Source organism: Echeneis naucrates, chromosome 7 (assembly GCF_900963305.1).
Source record: "Echeneis naucrates chromosome 7, fEcheNa1.1, whole genome shotgun sequence".
Lineage (NCBI taxonomy): Eukaryota > Metazoa > Chordata > Actinopteri > Carangiformes > Echeneidae > Echeneis > Echeneis naucrates.
The window spans coordinates 9,661,030-9,684,195 of NC_042517.1; the positions used below are offsets into that span (position 1 = coordinate 9,661,030).

The 23,166-nt window shown below is 40.3% G+C and overlaps 1 protein-coding gene across 2 annotated transcripts; it reads right to left on the reverse strand.

Moving 5' to 3' along the window:
- Positions 1 to 161: 161 nt before the first annotated feature.
- Positions 162 to 21,134, reverse strand: tp73 (tumor protein p73). 2 transcript variants are annotated; one of them, XM_029506780.1, is made up of 13 exons: positions 21,061 to 21,134; positions 20,002 to 20,152; positions 15,117 to 15,365; positions 6,643 to 6,829; positions 6,340 to 6,455; positions 5,746 to 5,855; positions 5,185 to 5,327; positions 4,987 to 5,075; positions 4,624 to 4,751; positions 4,143 to 4,297; positions 3,892 to 4,024; positions 2,430 to 2,523; positions 162 to 2,091 (listed from the first exon to the last, which is right to left on the reverse strand). In XM_029506780.1, the coding sequence occupies exons 1-13, from the start codon at positions 21,117 to 21,119 to the stop codon at positions 1,690 to 1,692; spliced, it is 2,016 nt and encodes a 671-aa protein (XP_029362640.1). In that variant the 5' UTR covers positions 21,120 to 21,134; the 3' UTR covers positions 162 to 1,689. The 2 variants fall into 2 exon arrangements, with proteins under 2 accessions (XP_029362640.1, XP_029362641.1); XM_029506781.1 differs by lacking the exons at positions 3,892 to 4,024; positions 4,143 to 4,297.
- Positions 21,135 to 23,166: the final 2,032 nt, after the last annotated feature.

Below are 23,166 nucleotides of genomic sequence, written 5' to 3' on the forward strand. Positions count from 1 at the left end.
CGTCACAACAGAAACGCTTGTCTCTTATTACCTCAGTAATAAAGAGACTATTTGGATCCGCGTCTCATGTTGTCTACATTTAGCCCATATCCATGACAGTTGAATGTCCAATGAGATGAAGCCCGGTAATTTGTCGAAAATCTGACAAAGAGACATTAAAGGAAAGCAAATATTTTAATATCCACAGTTTTAAGAAAAAAATAACAACACTGAAATTAACAAGCTCAGAAACTAATGAACAGCAACAGTTACAAAGGTAGTCCCTTAATCTTCAGAAAACTGATTAAAAATACATATATCAAAACAAAGAATTATTATTTACACCACGTTAATGCTTAATACTGATCATAAGCACAAATAACCCTAAATTATTTTTCCTTTAAAGTATTAAAGTGCTCTCTCTTTGACCAGTTGGTGGTTAGTAGGTGAAAGTATATGTTGTGTCAAGGACTCAAAACAATTTTGACACCATGCAAGAATTGTATCATGATTACTTGTGCTGGATGGCAATCTAGTAATAAAACTGGAATGTTGCTATTGAATATCCACAAACAAGTGCCATGAAGATATATACTAGGTCCACAACTAGCTATAATTAATATATGAGGACCTTGCCCTGCAAGGTTTTTCAAAATACACAGAGAAAGACAACAATGCTACGGTCTTGTCTACTGTCTAGGATTATCATAATACTGTTTTTGATTTCTTGTCTCTCAGCAGTAGTAGAAGTAGTCTCCCCACAAGAATTAACAACATTTCATACCTTGAATTTTTTAAAGAGGATTTTTATGGAAATGAATGTCTCACTAAGCAATTGTATTTGATTTCATCAGGAGTTTTCATGAATACACACTATTTGGACCTAAGCCCATTACATAATTTTAACAATGAAACGATACCCAACTAGAAGTCATCACATTATCATGCTTATTAAAAATGTACATGACTTTTTGATTTACCATTCAGCTCTATACATTTGGGTCAAACAGGAGAGAAGCCATTTTGGAACTAAATACCCCTTTTCAACCACATCTAGTCCAAACCATTTATAAGATACAGTATATACATTTGTACATTTAATGAAAACTGAAAAACAAACAACAAAAAAAAAAAAAAAAAACCAATAAATAAGTCAGCTGAGAACTAGTTTTATGATAAAAAAAATTAAGCTGGATGATTGTCTCATCTAAGTTGCAAATATCTACTCAGAGATTTGTGTGATTGTACAACTACTACACTTGTTTACCTTAAATGTAACTTTGTGCTGTTAAAAAATGTCATCCATTATTGCACAGTGAGAACAAATAACATCCCACTTTCAAGAATAATTGATATTTCCCTCTATTAACACGCACTCGCAGGCTTCCAAACAGTACAGTTCAGACCATTCATGTATTCATTGCCATGGCATTGAGAATGGCATTGTTGCACTGTATCTGCTATGTAGACTTGAAACATCTTATGCGGGAATCCAATCCTGGAACAAATGTTCAAGGAAAAAATAAAGACTGCACAGGAAAGTGCACTGACACACTGAACATGTCTCACATTCAAATCAAAACCTGATTGTCTGTGAAAGCACTGATAAATTTTGACACTGACATCTAACAGTACATTTAGAAGCCCTGTCCACATGCTTTTGAAATCATCTGATTGTGACAATAAACAATCCCAAGATTGTTATCAGGATCAGTGAACATCGCTTTCCATAAACTCCTCCTTGATAGAGTGTTTGTTACGTGCCATCTTACAGTCAGGCATATCGAAACCAAAGTCTGCCCAGTCATCAGCAGAGGCTGCCATCCCTGACGTCCCAACAACACCTGGTCTGTTGGGGATTGTGATGGTGTGGCGGACACGAAAGTGCACAGCCTCCATGACACGCTGACGTTGCAGTTCCCCTCCAGCAGCCCCAATGGCTGCCATTGCAGATGCAGCCATGTTGCTGCTGGAGCGAAGAATCTGCTGGCCGTGATAGTCATGGTGATGAGAAGGGGCAGGCAGTTGGATGGGGGCACCTTGTTTCATGTCCTGCAAACCTCTCCAGATGGCAAGGCGAGACTGCTCTGGTATCTTCAGTGCACTTAAATCCTAAAGAAGGCACAAGTATACATTAAAGGTGTGTTATAGTATGACAAAAAGAAGAAGACAACACAACAGGAGTTGATGTGCATTTTTGTATTTGATTATTGTATATACATTAGAATTGGTCAGACCCTTCACGTTATCCTTTTGATATCACCAGGCCAACATATTCTTATATCACAAGATTAAAAAGAAGCTTTCTTGGGACACTTTTATCTAGTTTTCAATCGTCACTTCATCATCACTACTGCTCTTTTGCTCTAATGTGTCTTTTTCATTTTTGTTGTTTTTTTCTATGAAACTAGTTCACTGTGAAATTCTGGGTGCGGGAACAGGGTAGTTACCTCCATGGAGAGAGTCTGAAGATGGTAGATAGACTGGAGGCCTTGGGAGGTGAAGTACTCAATGAAGTTCTGACAGCCCAGACTGGTAAGAAAACTGTATGGGGAGAAAAGCAGGGCTGCTTAGACTGCCATTAGACCACAGCTTCAATACTAAAAGAAGGATTTAAATATAAAAAGTAACTTAATTAACACTGATGAAAGAGGTACAGTAGTTCTTGAGGAGAAAAAAATATATTCTAACTATTATTAGGGTCAGAATGTATTGTTAGACTGAAATGAAAAGAAAAGCATCTGTTGCATCAGGTGTCATTATTTAACTGTCCTCTCAAGCTGTTATTAGTTATTTTAAAATTGAGTGTAAGCTTTACTGCACCAATTAATCTCAGAAGCTATATGTATTGATTGTTGGAGTGAAAGTAAAACCGTGAACATGCATTTTTATTAATGATTCATAAGGCAATTTTTGCTTTGGTGAAGAATCTTTATTATAAATACATGAAATGTTGACGTTTTCGAAATATACAATGTAATAAAAAAAAATGAATTTACCTGTACAATTTAACTGTAAATAAACATAATGATCTAGAAAAAAACTGTGGACAAAGTTAACTATATCAAAAATGTAAAGTCAAAGCGAAAACAACTGCAGTGGCACATTTTGCTAAAAAATTTGAAAAAGAGTCTTAAATTAAATATAACATAAACAATTGAAATTCCTTTCGAAGAAAAAAAACTGCTTTAGTGCATTGCAAGGTAAATGTTGGATATACACACAGTGACAGTGTGAATGTTTTTAGATGCAAGTGTATGGCACACAGTTTGGGTTTTAGTGTCACATCAAGTTTCTGGCAGCCATAGTGGAGGTCTACATCTCTTGAGACGCCATGAAACGCATCCGAGTTAGACACAACTAGTAAGAGTTTGCTTGTGTAAGAACACCAGCTGCTCCTGCCCAGCTAAGAAAGACAAAGACAGAAACTTATTATCCTGTACTACGAGAGTCAGGACAGTTTGTACATCATAGTGGGCAAAAATTTTGGGAATTTTTACTTAACTCGATTACTCGATTAACCTAGTCATCATCCCAAACAACCTTTCCACTCGCTGAACTAAAATGGACATCAGTTCCATGGAGGCAATTCCCTAGTGGACCTTCATTATGGCACCAGCCATGGTTGCTTAGAGAATAGTGATGTAATTTTCTTTACAGAGCAGCCATAATTAAATCAAACTGTTTGTATAACACAGTTCCATCTAATCATTACACTGCAAAAATGAACTTTAAAAAAACAAAAAACAAAACAACAACAACAATTTGACCAAAGTTGTACGAACATGGTCAAACAAAGCAGTTGATTTGGCATCAACATGGCAGCTGTTTGTATCTAGCCCAACAAGTGCATCTGATTGTCTGCTGACCATTTACAGGAAAATAAAGGAGTGTCATTGGAGGGTGAGGTACCTGACGAGGCTGGGGTCAGGGTTATACGGAGGGGGTGGGCTGCAGTGGGAAGCAGACACTATAGTCTGACTGCTGTGGCCACCGTTCATGTCACCATTGGCCTGCATGTGGTGGCTGTTGAGCATGTTTGAACCTGTGAATGGGAAGGGGTTGTCAGCAAAATGCCACAAAGAACTGTAATGCTCTCTTTGAATCAGACAACTTTATGAAGATATCTATTGAGATTTGAATCACATCCAGTTCAGACTCACCCATATGGGCTATGGAGGTTGGGACAGGGGCGTGTTGCTGGGGCTGCTGCCCCACCAGCTGGTTGACTGAGGGTGGTTTGCTTAGGCCTCCGTGGGCATGAAGCTTATTCATATTAGACAGTGGCGAGTACGAGGAAGGGGATGCTATATGACTCCTAGGGAAAAGAGGGGACTGTGTTAGAGGTTAGTTAGCTGTGTGTGTGTTAGTGAGTGTCAAAGTCACTTCACGACAGCTCTATGATTCATTCAGCGTTTTGTGAGGCTTTTATCCTGCTATCCTGAACTTATAAAGTCAACTGAAATTTCACATAAAGACGGATTATCTACGTGTTGAACTGTATGCTCAACTGGCAAAATGAGAATGACATTAATGATTTTTGGTATATTTGCGCACGTTTCACACAGAATAGACAGCATGTTCAGTGTGTCGGTGGACCAAGTAATATCTGTGTTAATGCATGTACGTGACGGACTGACTCACGGTCTCTGCAGTAGTTGCTGCTGTGTTTGTTGTCTGTAGGTCTCCACCAGGGGCTGTGGCACCAACTCCACCAGCTCCAGACTGTCTTTTATCTTCATCAGCAGCTCAAAGTTCTCCCTGCCACGAACCTGCATCAGGCACAGCACATAACGTAATCAAGCAGGGAATAGGCAGCATAGGCAATGGTACATTTCAGAATTTGAAACAATAGTCTGTCAGTCAGTTAAAATATTTACATATGTGGCTGAATGGCTGGTTTAGGTTAGGGGATTGAAACTTCACATATTAACTGTAAATTAGCTGCAATTTAAGACTTTATGCAGCTCAGATTGTTATGTAAAATAAAATCTGTATGAATCTTACAGGAATATAGTAAATCTCTTCTTCTCCATGCCGTCTCTTCCTCATGTTTATATTTGGGCTCGGGATATTTGGTGGACTCTGTTTAAAGTCTGCAGATGACAGAAACATAATCAGAGCTGATTCTAATGCATTTTACAATGTAATTATTTTTCTCAACAAACAACCAACATCTTAAAATATTGCAGTATCTCAACATACTGCGTTTGCTGGCGCTGCCATTTTTGGCCACGCTCTCATTCAGGGCCTGTTGTTCCCTGAAGTGGTCCTCATCAGCTTTCCGGTCTCTGCCAGGACATGCACATATCCGACCTTCAAATGACCTCCTGCCCAAAACTTGACCACTGGGGACATAATTGGGGAAGAATATATACTCTTGAGGACTTGATAAGCTCAAATAGACAGTAGGTCTACATTTATCATTTTTATTAAAGTTTACTAAAATATATCAAGACTAATATATAAGACTATGGCTGCAGCCATAGATTGAAATGAAATGATGGCAAACAGCAATGGATAGTTATAGAAATAATATTTATAAACTGTTCTGTAAAATGTAGTTTATTCTCCCCTTCCTGATGAAATGTGGGTTCGTCCTGTGTGATTTACTGGTATGTACAATTGTGCACTGCTCTACAAGATTTACATATTTGATAAACCCAAGTACCCAGCTCCAGAAAGAACTAAAGTGACAGAGCAGTGACAAACAGCTGGCACTTCTTTGAACTCTCTGTTCAGATGGCTCGTGTTTCGATGACTTACTCCCTGGTCTCCAAAGTGATGATGATGAGGATGGGTCTCCGGTTCATGCCGCCCACACAGCTGCTGTTGCACATAAAGTTATACAGGATCGTGGTGAACTCAGTCCCCACCTGCAACACACAGTTGTCGTTTTTTTTTTCTTAGTGTGGCATTCATAAGAAATTTCAAGAAATTTTTGGCTAAAACAAAACCAACCATTGAATTTTAAAGCCCTTGCAGCCACCACCAGAGGGCAGTGCAGCAGGGCACTTTGATATCAGTGCAGTCAATTTGCTTTTCCACCTCCCCAGGTGCAGTCTCAGACATGATGATTTCTCACTTGTGTGACTGTTTGAACATGCCCAACATGGACGTGCTTTCTATGAAATACTACCATGAAACCAATATCTTTGTTATGAACTGAGCCATTGTGTGTCTTGATTAAGAACACTTAACCTAAATACACCAAATATTTGGGCCATTATATCCCAAATGCTGTGCCCATTTTAAACATACAGTAAATTTTGATGGCTAAAGTTTAAGTCTGGAACCTAAGGTACTTCATAAAATGCAGTTTGTGTGACTGTGTCACACAGGAGCTGATGAACCACCAACCTGTGGCGCCTCGTAGGGCACGAAGACGCTCTGTCGCCCAGTGACAGGATCATCCACATACTGACAAAGGTTGTTTCCCTCCACACGGATCAGATGACTGGCTGGAGCTGACTGACCTTTGAAAAGGATGAAAGAAGGAAGGTCGGGATGAAGTTTGCTGATGGAAATCAAAGCACGACACATCCAGACACCACATAGTCTTGTTTATATAAAGGTTTGATGCGCAAAAGGTTTGTGTTTCAGGCAAAATTCAAAACAAAATTATAATCAACAGACTACAAGTTTCATCTGTTCTGTCATTACCGTCATTGAAATCTCGTCCAAGTTCGTGATTGGGGCAGCGTTTGACCACTTCTGTGACATGCTCCGCCTTCTTGTAGACGGGCATGGCCCTGATGATGCTGCCATGTGGAGGAGATGAGGACAGTTTGATCTGGATTGGACAAGTCTTGGCAATCTGACAGTAGAGCTTCTTCAGCAAGGGGGAGTACTGGAGGGACAGACAGATTCACAGCGAAACAATGACAAATCTTAATGTCCTGAATGTCGGACTTGGATATTCTCAGATCACATCACAACGAGTCACTCACATTAGCATGTGTACAAACACACTACCCACCAAACTGTCAATCACAGTTATTCAGTTAAAATGTGAACACGCAACTGCAGGAGATTTTTCTTTTTTTTTTTTCTTTTTGGATTCTAACAATTCAGGAATTTTTCTGATGTCCATGTCCAGAATGACTTTTAAAGTAGTCAGGGAAGATGTCCTGAAGAATCTGATCAGTTATCGAGCAAATATCAATGAATTTATTCACATTCATGCAGAAATGAAAGACACAGACCTGAAGTTGATTTGTTAAGGAGTAGCTATATATAAATCTAAAGACGAGAGAGAAGGTTCATCTCAAAGTATTTGCTGCCACACTAAAATTAATGCGATTTAACATGAAGACATTTATCGCGGCAGACACAAGAAAAATAAAAGGTTGAAGACAAGTGCCTTTAACATGATGATAAAATAGTTGGGTGCAGCTACAATGATACTATAATTATCATATAAGTCATGATAGTGTGTCATTTGAAGAATGGGAAAGGGAAAATACACAATGTCTGTAAAACAGCCAGTGGTAAACTCCAGTCTGTGTTGTAAAAATTATTATGTTTTTAGAACAAATAAGCATTTATTATATACCTGAGCAGGTTCATGTTTAAATTGGGATAGTGCAGATGACATTTGGAAAATGTGGACAATGTGTTGCGTGAGTACCACTTAGGAAAAAAAATATGCCCAATATCTGATTTAAAAAAAAATAAAAAATCCAAAAACATCTGACTAAACCTTATTTCAGTACAATCACTTAGGTCAGAAAATGTGTTAAAGACAATATTTTAAAATGATTCCTCAGTATGTGCACATTTACACATGCACATGCACATGTATGTGTAAATGTGTGTGTATAAATGCTTTTTCTGATGCAGCCAAAAGACACTGGGACAAGCAATAGAAAAGCCTTAACATGCCCCAACACAATCACAAAATCTTAAAAATCTTCTCTGTGGAAATCAAAGTAGGACCTTCCAGAAGCAAACATGAGAAGACAGTTGCCCTGTATGGACTTGCTGCGATGAGCTAGAATACAAATGCGATGGTGCACCTTACGGCAGAAGTACGGCACCTACAGCTCCATATCTGCTATACTGCACTGGAATCACACCTTCTTTTTAAATGTCATTTTTTTCTCTCTTTGATTTAATGGTTTTGAACAGGTATAAAGACAAACGAGCTGAGAAATCAGCTCGTCCAGTTATTCTGGCTAAAAATTCAAACAGAGGCCTATTTGCAGCTTTACTTTCAAAGTTTTTATTTGGGAAATGTTATTTCGTTTGGTGATTTGCTTCTATACTGCTTTTCTTCTTAGATTGGATCATTAGTTAGATAAACTAACTCAAATTTGTTTGGGTAGCTCAAGTTCAGCGAGGCTGGTCTGTGTGGCATGCTAAACAAGGTTACCAAAACCTTGAATCTGTAAGAGCTTTTCAGCGTTTCAAAATAAAACCTTGAATGCCTATTTCAATGTTCTCTGAGTGTTGGCATTTTAACGCAAAGGTTGTTCAATAGACTGACGGTGTCTAGTTTGAAAGCGTGCATATTGGTGGCAGAGTGTGTGGTGGCAGGTGACCCTGTTAAGGACTGAAAGTCAGGTTTTCTTCCCCTCCAGTGCTTTGGTTTCAACTATTAGATTTTTTCTTTCTTTCATGAATCCCCTTAATTCCTTTTATGCCCATTTAATCCTTTATATTTGCCGTTTATTCCAAAAGCCATCTGTCTCCCACTCATCGAAAATGACTCTACTACCGAGATTAATCACAACAAACTTTTCAGGTAAGAGAAGTCAAAGTTTGGACACACTTTCCAATTCATTTGAATTGGACAATGTGTCCAGACTTTTTTTTCTGGACTTGGTAAGTCAGACCTTTGTACCTTGATCCTTCACCACCAATTACAATGTCTATTTACAGTGATTTATGAATATTGAGAATTTTTTTTTCTGGATGTATGAATATTTATTCTAATCCACACTGATTTGACTCACCAAACAGCCTCTGGCCCAACTCATTCCTACACCGACTGCTTATATTCCTTGTTGCAACACCGTTACTAAGCCCCCTCACAGACATACACACACAGATTTTCTCACACACACACACACACTCACACGCCCTTAGCCCTGAGCACACCCTTGAGGACAATAGAAATACCTGTGCACAACATTACCTTTTACCACCTAACTTTCCCTGGCAAGTCTCAACAGACCTTCCATACCATGAATAAATAAATTTTCTGAGATGCAACAGCGAGACAGACATCTTATTTACAGACGTAACGACTTTTCGTGTTGCAACAAAAAAAATCTCAAATAATGATCCATTGGTTTTCTCTGCACAGTAATGCCTGCAGAACTCTTAACATTCACAATACTGAAAATGTGGTTTAAGGTTTTAGCAGGCGGCCGTGCATAAAGAAGTTATATGGCGGTTCTTTAATAACTTGTTGAATGTAGAGGAATGCAGGAACCTTTCTGACTGTGCAAGCAACAACTAGTATCTACTGTATAGTATCAAACATCACTGACTAAAATAGCTATGCAACCACATTATTATACACACTTTCATATAAAAATATTTATTGATAGACATGTATGCCTATGTGAGCTAATTAGAAATAAGCAGCTAAAGCTTAGAGCAACAACTAAGGATGCTTTGTAATAGAGGAGGGGACAAGTGACAAGACTGTTGTCTGTTATACTGCTGTATAACATGAATTATGTATAATTGAACTATTGAGCTTTTCCTTAAGTATATCACCTAAGTAGGTCAGTAGTAATCAGCATGCCTATCAGCAGCCTATTCTAAAATCCTGCCCGTCCATAATTAAATGCAACCATTGCATTGGTTCTTGATACTTAATGGAAACAGTAGGGATCAGCAGTTCGGACGTATTAGACTTCATAAAAAAAATCTTAAATCACTTTTTGTGTATTCATACTTCTGGGATACAGATGCCATGGGAGACGTCTCAACTCGTCCAGGACACAAACTAGTGAGAACATGCACCGTAGACGAATCGACACGCACACAGACACGTGCACGAATCTGTGAGATCAGCTCAATTTGTTATTGTCAGGAATGAAGCATCAATAAAGGAACAACCGCATCTCGTGTATCTTCCTGTTCGGACAAGAAATGCTAAGTGATGGATAAGATGGTCTTTGTTACAAGACAGAAAAGGATGAAAGGCTGGAGAGAAAAAAGATGGAAAGGGAGCAAATGCTAAACTAAAGACTAAAGACTTTATATCCTTTGTCAAAAAGGTGAGTTAGAAAAGGAAATTCAAAAAGAGAAGAAATAATTGGATTACAGTCAGATTGGAAATAAAGTACACGACACATTTCTAAAGTTAAGAAATCCTAATATTTGTAAAATAACCAGCATAAAACAACGTCAGCTTTCCAGACTTTGCAAAGAAACATTTTGCTTTGTAGTTTTGATCTTACAAGGCCTGCCAAATCAACAGTCTAGCACAGAAGGTGACATTTTACCAGATACACTCTGGAGGTTTTGTTTTACGAACAAAGATACAATGCAATATAAGCAATAAATCACTTGTTGTTGTTGTGCTTAGCACTGTTGCCCCACAGAAAGAAGGTCGCGGGTTCGGTTCCCAGGCCTGGGGCCTGTCTGTGCGGAGTTAACATGTTCTCCCTGTGATTGTGTGGGTTTCCTCTGGGTACTCCAGTTTCCTCCCACCATCCAAAGATGTCACGTTTGGGTTAACTGGTGACTCTCAATTGTCCACAGGTCTGAGTGTGAGTGTGAGTGGTTGTTGGCCCTGTGATAGACTGGTGATCTGTCCAGGGTGATCCTGCCCTCCCCCAGTGTGAGCTGGGATTGGCTCCAGCACCCCGCGACACGGAAACAGTTAAGCAGTAGAAAATGGATGGATGAATCACTCGCTCTTTTTTTCTGGAGTAGAATTATGTAGTAATTCATACGATCAGGTTTTTAAACGAGCTTTGCTTAAATCTTTATCAAACCATTCGGTTGTCAGTTATTATTACTTTTATTATAAATCAATGATAGTTGAGCCTTCAGTCCATCCATTCATCTCCCCATCCCTGCCTCCACACAGTAGGCTAGCAGAGGCAGGTCCTGACAGGCATCTGGAGACAGGGTGATAATTGTCAGACCGTCATCCATATGCACAAGAAACAACTTGCCCACCACAAATTCACTTAACTGTCCAAATATCAAATATGTTGATGCGCACACACACACACACACACACACAAACAGTGTGCATGCTGTACTGATCAGCAGAGTCTAAGCTGTCTCTCAATACAGTCTGTAATTATATTGGATTGAAATCATAGAAAATTGCACTTTCTTTGACATTGGAGTAATTGCTGTTTGTCTTTATGGGAGTTTGGGAAAAAGGGATGTAATGACCAGATTGTTTTCGTTTTTGTTGGTTTGGTTAGCAAGTTGTTAAGTCCTATGATTTTTTGCTTCAGATCGCACTAAGTTAAAATTCACTCCTCTTATTCAAAGGTCCCTTTTTTTTTACCTTAATCTCTAGTTATGAGAGAAACATTTCTGTTCCCTAAAGTGTGAAGATAACTATTTATTACTTATTAGAATAGGTAGTAAAAAAAAGTGGCTTCATGCTGATTGCTGTTCACTGTTTTCACATTACTAGCACAGTCCATTAGGAATGTGAAAGCTCAGTCTTTCTGACAGCATGACATATACTCAGTGTTACACTGAGTTTTATAGGACACATGGCAGAATAGTGAGGTGTAAAACATTTCCTGGATGATGGCCAGAGAGGATACTGGATAATATATCCTGTGGTGCATGGCTGATCTTTTTTCTTAAAGCACTTTATTTACTGATCAGCTGTAAAAACACAATACAGCATTTGCTGTATAAATTGATTTGAATCACACAAATTCGCTCAGTTTCATCTCTTTGCTTGTGAGTTGGCATCTAAGCACTGAACGTCATCAAAAGTGGGAAATGAGTGTAACATATCCTAACATAAGCATATTTTCCCAGGTCAGAGGCTCATCCAGCGATGTGGCCGAGGATGATGCGTGGGGGAAGGAGGGGCAGGATGCATTGTGTGGGGCATGTTGGGGCCTGTGTTTTAACGGAGATAGGCTAATAGCTGAGAAGAGCAGCTTCTGACAAGCCGCTGTACAGTGCATGCTCAAACCTGCTTCCCCACCACATCAACCCCCCTCTTCTGACACATACTGTACAAGCGTGCGCGCACACACACACACACACACACGCACACACACACAGACATTGACTTAAGTCTAAGTATATGGAAATAAGTTTTATTATTTGAGAAACCAAAGGTGTTAGATCCCATTTCCAGTTGTGGTGATGCTGGCCTTTATCCAAGCCAAGACATCATCTTCAGAGATTTTATCCCTCATACACAGAATCTTGATGGGAGCAGGAATGGAGGATTACCAGACAAGCTCAGCATAGGCTTGAATGGACTTACTGCACATGGAAACATGAAGGAAGATGAGGAGAAAAAAATTGTCCTCTGTCCTGATCTGTTCTCTTCTCTTCTCTTCTCTTCTCTTCTCTTCTGCTCTCCTTCTAAATAGTGAAGCAGATGTGGACTGACTTGATTTCCAGCTGCCTCAGCCACAAGCCTCACCTCAAGTCAGTGATATGGTGAAAAACCTGAGACGAGGGGATTTAATGAGAAGTTCTTTCTACAAAAAGCAGCTCCCTATCTCATAATCACTCAGAGCGCTGCATGCTATTCACTGTTCACTGTTCACTGGGTAACTGACTACAGTCAAAATGCCCCGATGGGAATCTGCATTCCCCACTGCCTGAGACCACAAGAAGACCACAAGGAATCAGAAGAAACCCACTCCTTCATTTAGTTAGGGTGAGTCAGTCTGGTTCACTACTCATCCTTTTTTAACATGCCTGTTCAAACTTGATTTTTTTTTTTTTTTTTCCGTAAATGCTCCCAGATACATGGGCACACACACACACACACACACACACACACACACACACACACACACACACACACACACACACACACACAGTCTTCATGCAACCCTGGTCTTACTTTTGGGGAATCCCCTCCCATTAGCAGAAACGTATGCATACCAAGAGGCTTGAATATAATCTGTGTTCTTTTGAAAACGAACACTTCTAAAACCTTTAAAAAGCATTTGGCCTGCACGTTTGCTCGTTTTTTCCCCATAAAACATGAATAAATTGTTGCATGCTGGTCGTTTATACTTGGAATTTTCTAATCAGTGACGTCCTATCCTATAAGATTAAACATAATCATCTCACACACAAAAACTTTTGTTGTTCTATAGCCACTGTATAATAACCCTTAAATACATCCTCTCTTACGCTGTCAATCTTATAATCAGATGTTCAAGATGAAAACAAAGTATACAGTGAACTCCATTGAAGTTATGAGCAATCACCAGGCCTCTCTCTCATTCTAATCCCTCCTGTTTAACTGCAGCAGAGGAATCTGAATAATCACAGGTTTCCTCAATCACAGTCCTTTTTTTTTTGCTGCCTCATCATCTGTATCGCAGGTCGTGTGCCAGTCAAAAACTCTTTTGTTTCTGCTCTTCTGGTTACACACGAAGCTGCGTCGATTTGAACTGCTCAGCTCTTGTTTTTGTTTGTAAATCTGGGATCACTTTCAAACTATTATCAATGTGAACCAAAGCTGTGGCTACACAACAGTACATGGGACCACAGGTCCTTTTTAGATGAAATTTTTAGGAACAATAAACATTGTGATGGGACTTCTGGGAGAGTGAGGCAAGACTTAAGAACGGAGTAGTAAATATCCTGGAGCATTGAGAGATTTTTGTCAGATTATTCTAGCTGATATATTTGGTCTATATTTGTCTCTCCTTCTATAGATGTAGTGGGGCCGAGAGTCCGAAAATGAACATGAAAGAAAAGAGGTGACAGACATTGCAGGAGGGGGGAGGGAGAAACTTTAGGTGCCAGAGGTGATGGCCATAAGTGCGTGTTAAGATGTGACAGAAGGAAGACACAGAGAAGAAAAGCAGCAGGTCAAAGACCACCACGCTAATGTCCAAAGGGAGATCTTCTTACATCACTGAGGGCTGAGTAAAACAGCCCAGCACGCATGGTTACTCCCAGCAAACACAACCACAGGGGAGCCCCTCAGAATCACAGAGATACTCACTTACACACACACACAGAGTGAAGGAAGTGCCATTTGTCTCTTGTTCCTCTTGTTTCAGGAAGGTCAACTGTGTGACAGTCAGAGGTGACACCTTTCCAGTGGGAGTCTTCTCTTTTGGGTCTTGACAAATTACACAGCTCCCATTTCACTCTGTCTCTCAGCGCCGTCACATCACCGGCAGTTGTGTGTTTGCATTCATCAGGTGTGTCTTTCTCTAAGTTCCTCACTTCAAATTCCTCAGATTTGTGTACAACCACTACTTCTGGTATTCATCATGTTTTCAATGTATATGTGCTGCTTTGTCCCAATGCAAAAATGACAAACCCTTCTTCTCAGTAGGCTGATAAGGTGTGTAAGTGAGTCTTGTTCCAAAGGGTCAACGCAAATACAGTAACTCAGTGAGTTCCAATACAAAACAGACAACACCAACTGTGTCATATATAGATTAGGACATAACCAAGACAAACAAGCAAACCTTGTGGGATCAATGTAATGCACTGATCTCATGTAGTGAGTATATATTATGGAACAATTCCTTCATCATTATTCACGTTAAATTAAACTAGGAACATCCCTATTACAATTTCAGTGGCTACTTTTTCTACATAATGTTCATCACAAGACAAAATGGCCTCTAAAGGTGTTTTTAAACTGAACACAGGACAAAAGGCATCTTGGCCGCACGCAAAACTTTCTCTGTTCCATTCTTTACATGGTGTTTGACAATAAGAGGTGAGTAAAGGACAAGATGAATCACTGAATGATGCTATACTTTTTCTTGCAGGTGACACGCCTGCACATGTGCTGGCTTGAGTGAGTGAGTGCACATCTGCATCTGAAAGAGCGTCTTTGTGTGCATGTTTATGTGTTTTCAATATAGTTACTCAGTGGCACAGTGAGGGTGAAAGAGTGTAACAAAATTGCCAAACAGACCCACTTGTGTACACATTGAGTGCACGTCAAAACCAAGGAAAGCGTGTGTACTCACGGTCCATGTGGCAGACTTGGCGGTGCTGGACTGCTGGAAGGACACCTGGAAAGTGTGCGGTCCGGGGTAGTCGGTGTTGGAAGGGATAGCTGGGGCTGGTGACAGGCCCTCAAAGGTGGAGTTGGGCTGCGAGTAGGGTGAGGGGGTGGGCACGGCCGACGAGGAGGCGTTCTCCGAGCTGTAGGGGCTGGCGGATGTAGCGCGGCTCCCCAGGCTCTCCATGCTGCTGCTCAGCAAGTTGTACTGGGACTGGGGAGAAAAGAAGACGGAAGAGAATGAGAGAGGTAAAGGAGGGAGGAGGGAGACGGAGGGAGGACACAGGTAGAGGTGCCGAAGAGACAGGAGTTTAAAGGATTTGAGGGAGGTCGGATTACACTGGGAAGGGAGTGTTGTAAGTGGTGTGTGTGATGCTGAATGTTTGAGGGTACACGGGAAAACTGTCAAGGTCCCTGATCAGTGGTGAGCAACTTTTTGGATCGTTTTTTTGCATTACAATAGACTGAACCAGATGAAGAAATCACGAAAGGCTGAGGACCACGAGCTTGAGTGCTTATGTGCGCTTGTGTGTGCGTGTTGCAGTTGCAGTGAGGTTGTCACAGTAGCCTCCTTGGGGCTATGCAGGAGGAGAGTTGTAAAACATGGGCATAATCTGCGCTCTTCCTAATTGCCTGCCATTCCCCTCTTGTCCTCTGTACTGTGTTTGAGCAGAAGGAAGATTTGTTGCACTGAAGTGTGTGCAGTGACATTCCTGTCCACACACTCTGGGAGGCCCATAGATTGACTGCCATAACATAGAGGCAAAACTACCCTTTGGGCTCTGTCAATTTTTTGTCTCCATATCCACATTCAATGGTTGATTCCTTGTCATCTTACTTGTGCAGAGATATCAGAAAACACAAATAGCCAACAACAGCAAGTTAACCACCTTGCTCTGCTAATGAATGTGAACACTTACTATCTATGATCAAGCTCATATCTTAGATTTCATTACAGCCAGTTCTGATTCAACAAGAGAAACCACTTGACAAGATATGAAATGAAATGAAACCAAACCAAACCAAGATTATGAAAGTAAAGATGTCAGCTTTCGCCTTACAGCCTGTGTTTTACATGTATGTTTCAGATAACCGAAAATGACTGCTTTTACTGGAATAGCCACACAATTACACACAGTTACCCAATGAACAGAAAAACTCAAAAACTTTACCTTCTTTTTCACGTAGTACATCCTTTAGTACTTTGGTCTCATTAGTCCACTCGTCAATCAGAAAGGTCCAAACACAAAAAAGCAAAGAGAGTGCAGGACCATCGCCTAACCAGAGAGTTCAAGTGAGGTGTGCTTCAGTGGACACACCACACACTCTCTCTTACACACACACACACGCACAGACACATGTAGAGTCAGGGCAGGAAAAAGGTGAGGACTGGTGTGGAGAGAGAGAAATGATAAACTGACACAAGGGGAGAGAAGAAGAGAGCGAAAGAGGGATGGGAACCCAAAAAATGGTACCACGTTCTAATTATGGCATGCCCGGACATAGACGGCAATGCTGTGGCACATGTACACACATGCTCCAAAACACCTTGTGAAGGCCTGCACTAAGTAAACACTGTCTGGTCTGAGTGAGTTAGAGAGAGAGAGAGAGTGCGAGGAGGCAAGGAGGCAAACACAAAGGAACAAGAGTTCAAGGGTCAGAACCTGACCCCATTTGACTATTGTACATCAATGTTGGATTTAATCAGCTGTGAGGCTGAACATTTTTACTTCTGGGCATGAAACACTGATCAATGATGGAAACAATCTGCATAAAAGGTTTATTTTAACTGTAAACTCTACGGATGTTTTAGAGCCAAACAAAGTTTTTTTCTCGTTGTGCTCTGCACTTCATCTGAATTAGAACCTGTAGTAATTACACTTATTTTACAAATAAGCTTTCTGGGCTTATTTAGATATTAATTGTCAATTGATTAATTATCAATTAGAAGGAGAAATGCCAGCACCAATCTAAAAATATTGGTGTGTTACATTAACCCGTACAGTTCTCTGGATACAAAGTTCAACCTGACACAATGTATAGCCACATTTCACTCTGACATGCTGCTGCTCAGCTTTACTTTTTGCGTTCGACTTCAGACAATGACAAATAAAACCCAGGCAAATGTACAGAAGGATATGTACACTTTCATGGTGTGGTTCATTAGATGAACCGTAATGGACAAGCCAATGTCCTGGACCACATGCCGGACAAAACATCAAAAGGAAACAGCTGAGTCTAAAACAACAAACGAAAAAAATGCCGTGGATTTTTTTTACTTCCAGTCTCAAACAGTTACCTGCCAAATCACACACATCGCACAACTGTAAAGCTCAAATGAATAGTGAATTCATCAAATGGTTCATTTGCAGACAGTTAGTTGGAAACCAGTTAGACTTTTGTGATGTGCTTTGTGAAATATGATCGTATGGATGTTGGTTGGATTAAAAAAAAATTTAGATTTAATTTAGCGAAGTAAGAAATTATGTGTCTCTTAATATTTTCAAGACGAAACAGTACATTAAATGATAAGTTAATTGGCAGAATTGCAAGGCTTTCATATAGTAGAGCAGCTGCAGCATTTGCTGGATCCAAATGTGTTCATCCTCATGAAAAATATGAATTTTAACATTTCTATGTTTCTAAGTGGCATATGTTCCTTTTCTTGTGCTTTGTGTATAAAGTCTCATTACGTTTAATGTCTTATACCTTACGCTGTACTTCCCTACAAATCTCACTCAGGCAGGTCTTGTTAAAGGGGCTTTATGGGCACAAGGTAAGCCCAGGTAAGTCAGCAATAGACAATTGACACACACATATAGGCATGCGCACTGTCACACTGACACTCACACTCCCAGGTGTGCTTGGTTTTAATACTTAAAATCGATGTGAAACAAGTTGAAACAGAGCTAAAGCCTCTGCTGCAACTGTGAGAGCAACTATGTGTGTGTTCAGTGAGTGTTCCCACCCCAGCAGAATCTGATGCCCCATATGAGTATCCATCCTGGTATCACTTAGAAACAGTGATAAGCCAGACGCAACAACCCTCACTTGCCCCATAATAGTCTGAGCATGAAGAGGCTGTCAGCACACAAATGCCCTCTCATTAAATAAAACCGAAAAAACTATTTTTTTCCAACACACCTATGTGGCTCTGTCGAAATAAACATCTTGAGAAATCAAAATTTAGGCTACATTAATAAAAATTGTGCCATCAATTCTTAATGCGATTCTGACTATGTTAAATGAGGGTGAAGATGAGAGTGGGACACAGGGGAGCCGTGTAAGAACGCTGCCCCCTGTTGGGAATAGTTGAAAAAGGACAGAGGAGTAAACCATTTATTCCCAGAGGGGCCACATCTACATCTATATATATATATATATATATTTTTTTTTTTATGTGAATTGGTGTAAAATACAAAAACATCCTCTAAGTTATTTTAGCAAAAACTTGTATGTATGTATGTGTCAGAGACGATTGCCACCATCAATCATCCTGATTGAATACAACACAAACACAACATGAACACCACCAACCCGCGAAACAGATTTCACCTGCTTGATTGCCTCTGACTCAAAACAACAATCCTGAGCCAATGCTGAGCTCATCGACACAATTAATATCTGAGGTTTGACACACTTTGCATAAACAATCTCCACAACCATAACACAACAAAAAAAGAAGAATGAGATGTCAAAAGAAGAAGACTTCTGTCAACTTACCACACCATACAGCATCTTAAGGCTCCTGAATGATAAAGTGGGGCGTTTCTACAAAGTCTCTTTAGACTTATTCTCACTGTGGTCAATGTAACTATGAGAGTCAGGCTCTCCAGGGCCAAGCGGCCTCTGTACGGAGCAGGACATGATGGAGGATAGATGATAGGTCCTGTCTCTCTTCTCTTCTACTTGTTTCCCCTTTCCTCTCTGGGCCCTCTAAACTTGCTTTGCATCTAACAACAAATCTTTGCCCCACCTCCTTTTTTTCCTGTCATGACTATTCATTAACTGAGCAGGCAGGTTCAGGCTTGCCCACCTAAAGATTAGATCCTACCAATAATACAGATCCGAAGGTGTTCTCTGGAGAGACTGCTGGTGTATAATTTGACAGACAGAGATTGATAGAGTGAGGAAGTGTCCAGCATCAATGATGCCTTTCAGTGTGGTACTGCACAATCTAACTGAATATCTCACCATGAGCAGCAGCATCAGGCCCCTTCCTGACTTCAAAACATGTTCTGTTCCTTTTAAAACAACTGTGGTGGCCAAGCTCAAAACTGCTTTATTTAGCCTCTTACATAAAAAAGTGTAAAGAAACAAAAAGTAAACGTAACAGCAGATGCATACATTTGTTAAGTCGCGCACGCACGCACACACACACACACACACACACACACACACACACACACACACACACACACACACACACACACACGTTTACACAGGCAGTCCCCAGCCTACAGATGGCTCTAAAGTGGAGCAGCATGTAGTCCTGGCTTGGGGTTTAATTAGTCCTCCCTTAACCCCTCCCTCCAGAGCACACATACACACACAAACACACATGCACCATCCCTAAGTCCCTACAGGCTGCTCAGCAGGGAGGCAGAGAGAGGGAAAAGGCAGCAGAGGAGAGGGAATCTGCATGGAGGGAATCTCCTCAACACTGGAGGGAAGTAAACGGATACTCCCAACAAAATGTAAAAAGTACTTACTTTCTCTCTTTTTTGTGTGTGTGTGACAAGTGATTGGATCTGACAATGCCCTTCAACACACAAATAAATTGCTGCTCCTTCAAAGCAAAAACAACACAAAGATACAAACTGAAGTACAACAGGAGATCGTGTTCCTACCATCACATTGTCATTCATGTCCCTCATGTGGTACACGTCCATTGAAACCTCAGCAGCGCAGCGGTGGCTCCCCGGGGTGCTGGTCGAAGGCATTGGCCGCTCACCTGACTGGCTGCCTGGGGGAAGCTCAAAGTAGGTGCTGTCTGGCTCCCTTTGAAAACACAAACATCGTGAATGAGCATGGTGTCACGTCTTTTTATTTGATTTATTTATTAGTTGACCATGCACATTAATCTACATCACTGGAAGCAGTGAAAAGTGCTAAAATACAACAAAACAACACTATTTCAATGCCATTCAAGCAGCAAGGAATGATAGTAGAACTTAAAAAAAAAAAGAAAAACTAACATGCAGAGAAGCAATATTAGTACAGTTTAATAAAATTAAGTCATCAATGTGATGAGCTTACTCCAATATAAAGTTAGTAAAATACCACAGACATATCATAAAACATGCAGCATACAGTTGCAGGACGATGATAAAATAACTTTATAGACAAAGACCTTTTATGGATGATTTTATTTTAAAAGAAAGAGCAAATGACTTATAAAGTTTACTGAGACAAATCCATCATCATTTTTTGCCAGCTGTAGTTCTTGGCGTGTTTATATTTGACATGGAGGAAATTCATATATACTACCAAGAGAAAATGAAGCCATCAAATGTTTACAGAGTAACCAACATCTTATTTAATATCAACAAATGGGGGTTATGGCAGCTGTGATTTCATAAATGTTCTTGTGAAATTATTGGTGCACCTTGTTATTTTTAGAGGGCACAGATGAACATATGCTGTTTAAACACTTGGTCAAACACTTGGTTCAGTGTTTTTGGCATGTGTGCTGTCATGTACGTGACTGCTTAACTCAAGCTAAAATATCAAATGAAGACAAACTGTAGGTTAGTATTTATTTACGACTGGCCCGAACCCACTTTGGTCATTGAAAAAAAAAAAGTGTCAGGTGATGACAGACTTAAATGAATCTTCCAATCTGTAATAAAGCCATTATGTGATTTGGAAAATCACATGGAAAGTAAGTCATGTTTGTTGACACTCACAGGGAGCTCCACAGGTGCTCAAAGGTCCCTCCTTCTTCAGTGATGGTGGACTGGGACATCTTAGAGGAAGGGCAATCTGGTGAGGGACAGATCACTCTGCAGAGTGGGAAGACACACACAAGATTATTTACAATAAGCATTTTTACAATTGATAGAATAATGCCTATCAAAAAGCAACAGATGAACTACATCTTATTTTGTGTTTTCGCATCAGTCAGAATGAGAAGCAATTTAAAACACACGCACACACACACACACAGTCATCCAGGTGTGATCACACCAATGTAGTCCCAATGAGGTGGCACTTGGTGTCTGGGGGCCAGCCTGCCCAGACCTGCCTGCTTCATCACCTCCTCAAAATCTGAACACAGCCTCCTGTTGTCTCAGAACAACACAACCTGCACTGCTGTGCAACACCACAGTGGGCACAGAGTTACAGAGGAAGAGCAGCGGATTATTTCCAAGCCCACGTTTCCACACTTTATTTATTGTCCAAAGACAAAAAAAAAAAAAAAAAAAGCAGATGACATTAACGTGATCGTGAAAGCTGTATCGCAGAATGGTGTTTGAGTCAAAATACCGACAGCTGCAGAACGTTTAAATCCGTGTTTGTGGTCACATTAAAGAGAAATGAAACTGCTGTCCATCCTGAGAAGCCCATGCAGCACAGACCGTGTTGTGGCTCTTTGTGTGAACACAGTCAGCGTCTCATCTCCTTAGTAACTCTGAAGGGCCGCTCAGGAAAACTGTGGCAAAGGTGCAGCCAGCAGCCAGAACTCAGCCCTCCTCTCGCTTCATCACACCGCAGGTTTCCTCCGGATGCGTTACATTTAGCCTTCTGCGATACAAATACGTTTTAATTGGATTCTGAGCGACCTTGTGAGTTTAACCTTATCTCCACATGAACGACAGGTAGCAAAGTCTCTTTCCACTTTGGTCTGCACTGATCGATTGAAGATAGGCAGCTTTGTAAACACACACTGATGTCGTGGCTCTTGAACAAAGGCTGATTTTTTCAGTTCCTTAGTCTGCTCCTGTGATCTGCCACACATGTAAGCTCATCTAATAAACTTTTTGTTAATACACGTTCATGATCTAAAGGAGGATGGTGATGATCCAGGGGAAGGTGCCAAGGCCTCATACACAGACGGCAGATCCCAGAGCAGCTCCTGTGATCGAACAGGGATCCGAGGCTGAAGGACCAGAAACCCAGTTGGACCGGGATTTTCTCCCCTGAACCACAGGGAGGACTTACTCTGGCCTGCACTGCCGCAAGGATTATTATTATTTTATTTATCACTGCTGACATGTAATATTCACTATGACATAACACAGAATATAGTACATGTTATCATCTATAAAATAATATATAATTATAAATAACATTACATGACTATACGATAGATACGGTTTTGTTTTTTGTTTTTGTTATTTTTTTTTTTGTTTGTTTGTTTCTTAATATGGAAAACAATGAATACGTGTAACTACTGATGATAACAGCCAACACCATATAAAATCTCAGTTGATATTATAGATAGATCATTTAAATGCCTTTAGTTTAAATTAATTATGGATTTGGGGAATAAAAATGAGAACTTGTTGACACGTTATTCATTAATATTGTTCATGGTAAGGCCTGTTATTTCTGAAGCACGGCCTCTACTGGCTCTTTGCCTGAATGCCTCTCCTCTCCGGGAGTTTGACATAAGGCTTCTCTGACATTCACCTATCTATACTTTGTGTCTCGGTTACGGCACCCATGACAACACACACACACGGTCTTCCCTGGGGCCATTTTATGAAAGACAATACATAGTCCCAGCTGAGTGGAAATTAATTTTAAAATTGTTTTAGATTCCAGCTCCTCAGCCCCAGGTGAAATATTTCATACGAGGATTCAGAGGATGCGGATGGTCGTTTTAAGTGCATCAGCGTGTGTCACTTCTGATCCTCACAAAACATCTAGAAAATAAAGTAGTAGACTAAAAAGCCGATGTGATAATCTTCACCCTCTGAAAATGTTATTGAACAAGAGAATAACAGCTGCCGATGGTCTACGTTTAAAACAATCAGACATGCAAGGTAATAAAAGGTGAAAATATCTAT

Excerpts from the sequence above, each read along its gene's own strand:
- tp73 (XM_029506780.1), bottom strand. The coding sequence starts at position 21,119 with ATGTCCCAGTCCACCATCACTGAAGAAGGAGGGACCTTTGAGCACCTG. Across the intron at positions 6,830-15,116 it reads CCAAGTCTGCCACATGGACC|TACTCCCCCTTGCTGAAGAA; the intron begins GTGAGTACACAC and ends CTGTCCCTCCAG. Across the intron at positions 4,025-4,142 it reads AACCTCCATAGCCCATATGG|GTTCAAACATGCTCAACAGC; the intron begins GTGAGTCTGAAC and ends TCCCATTCACAG.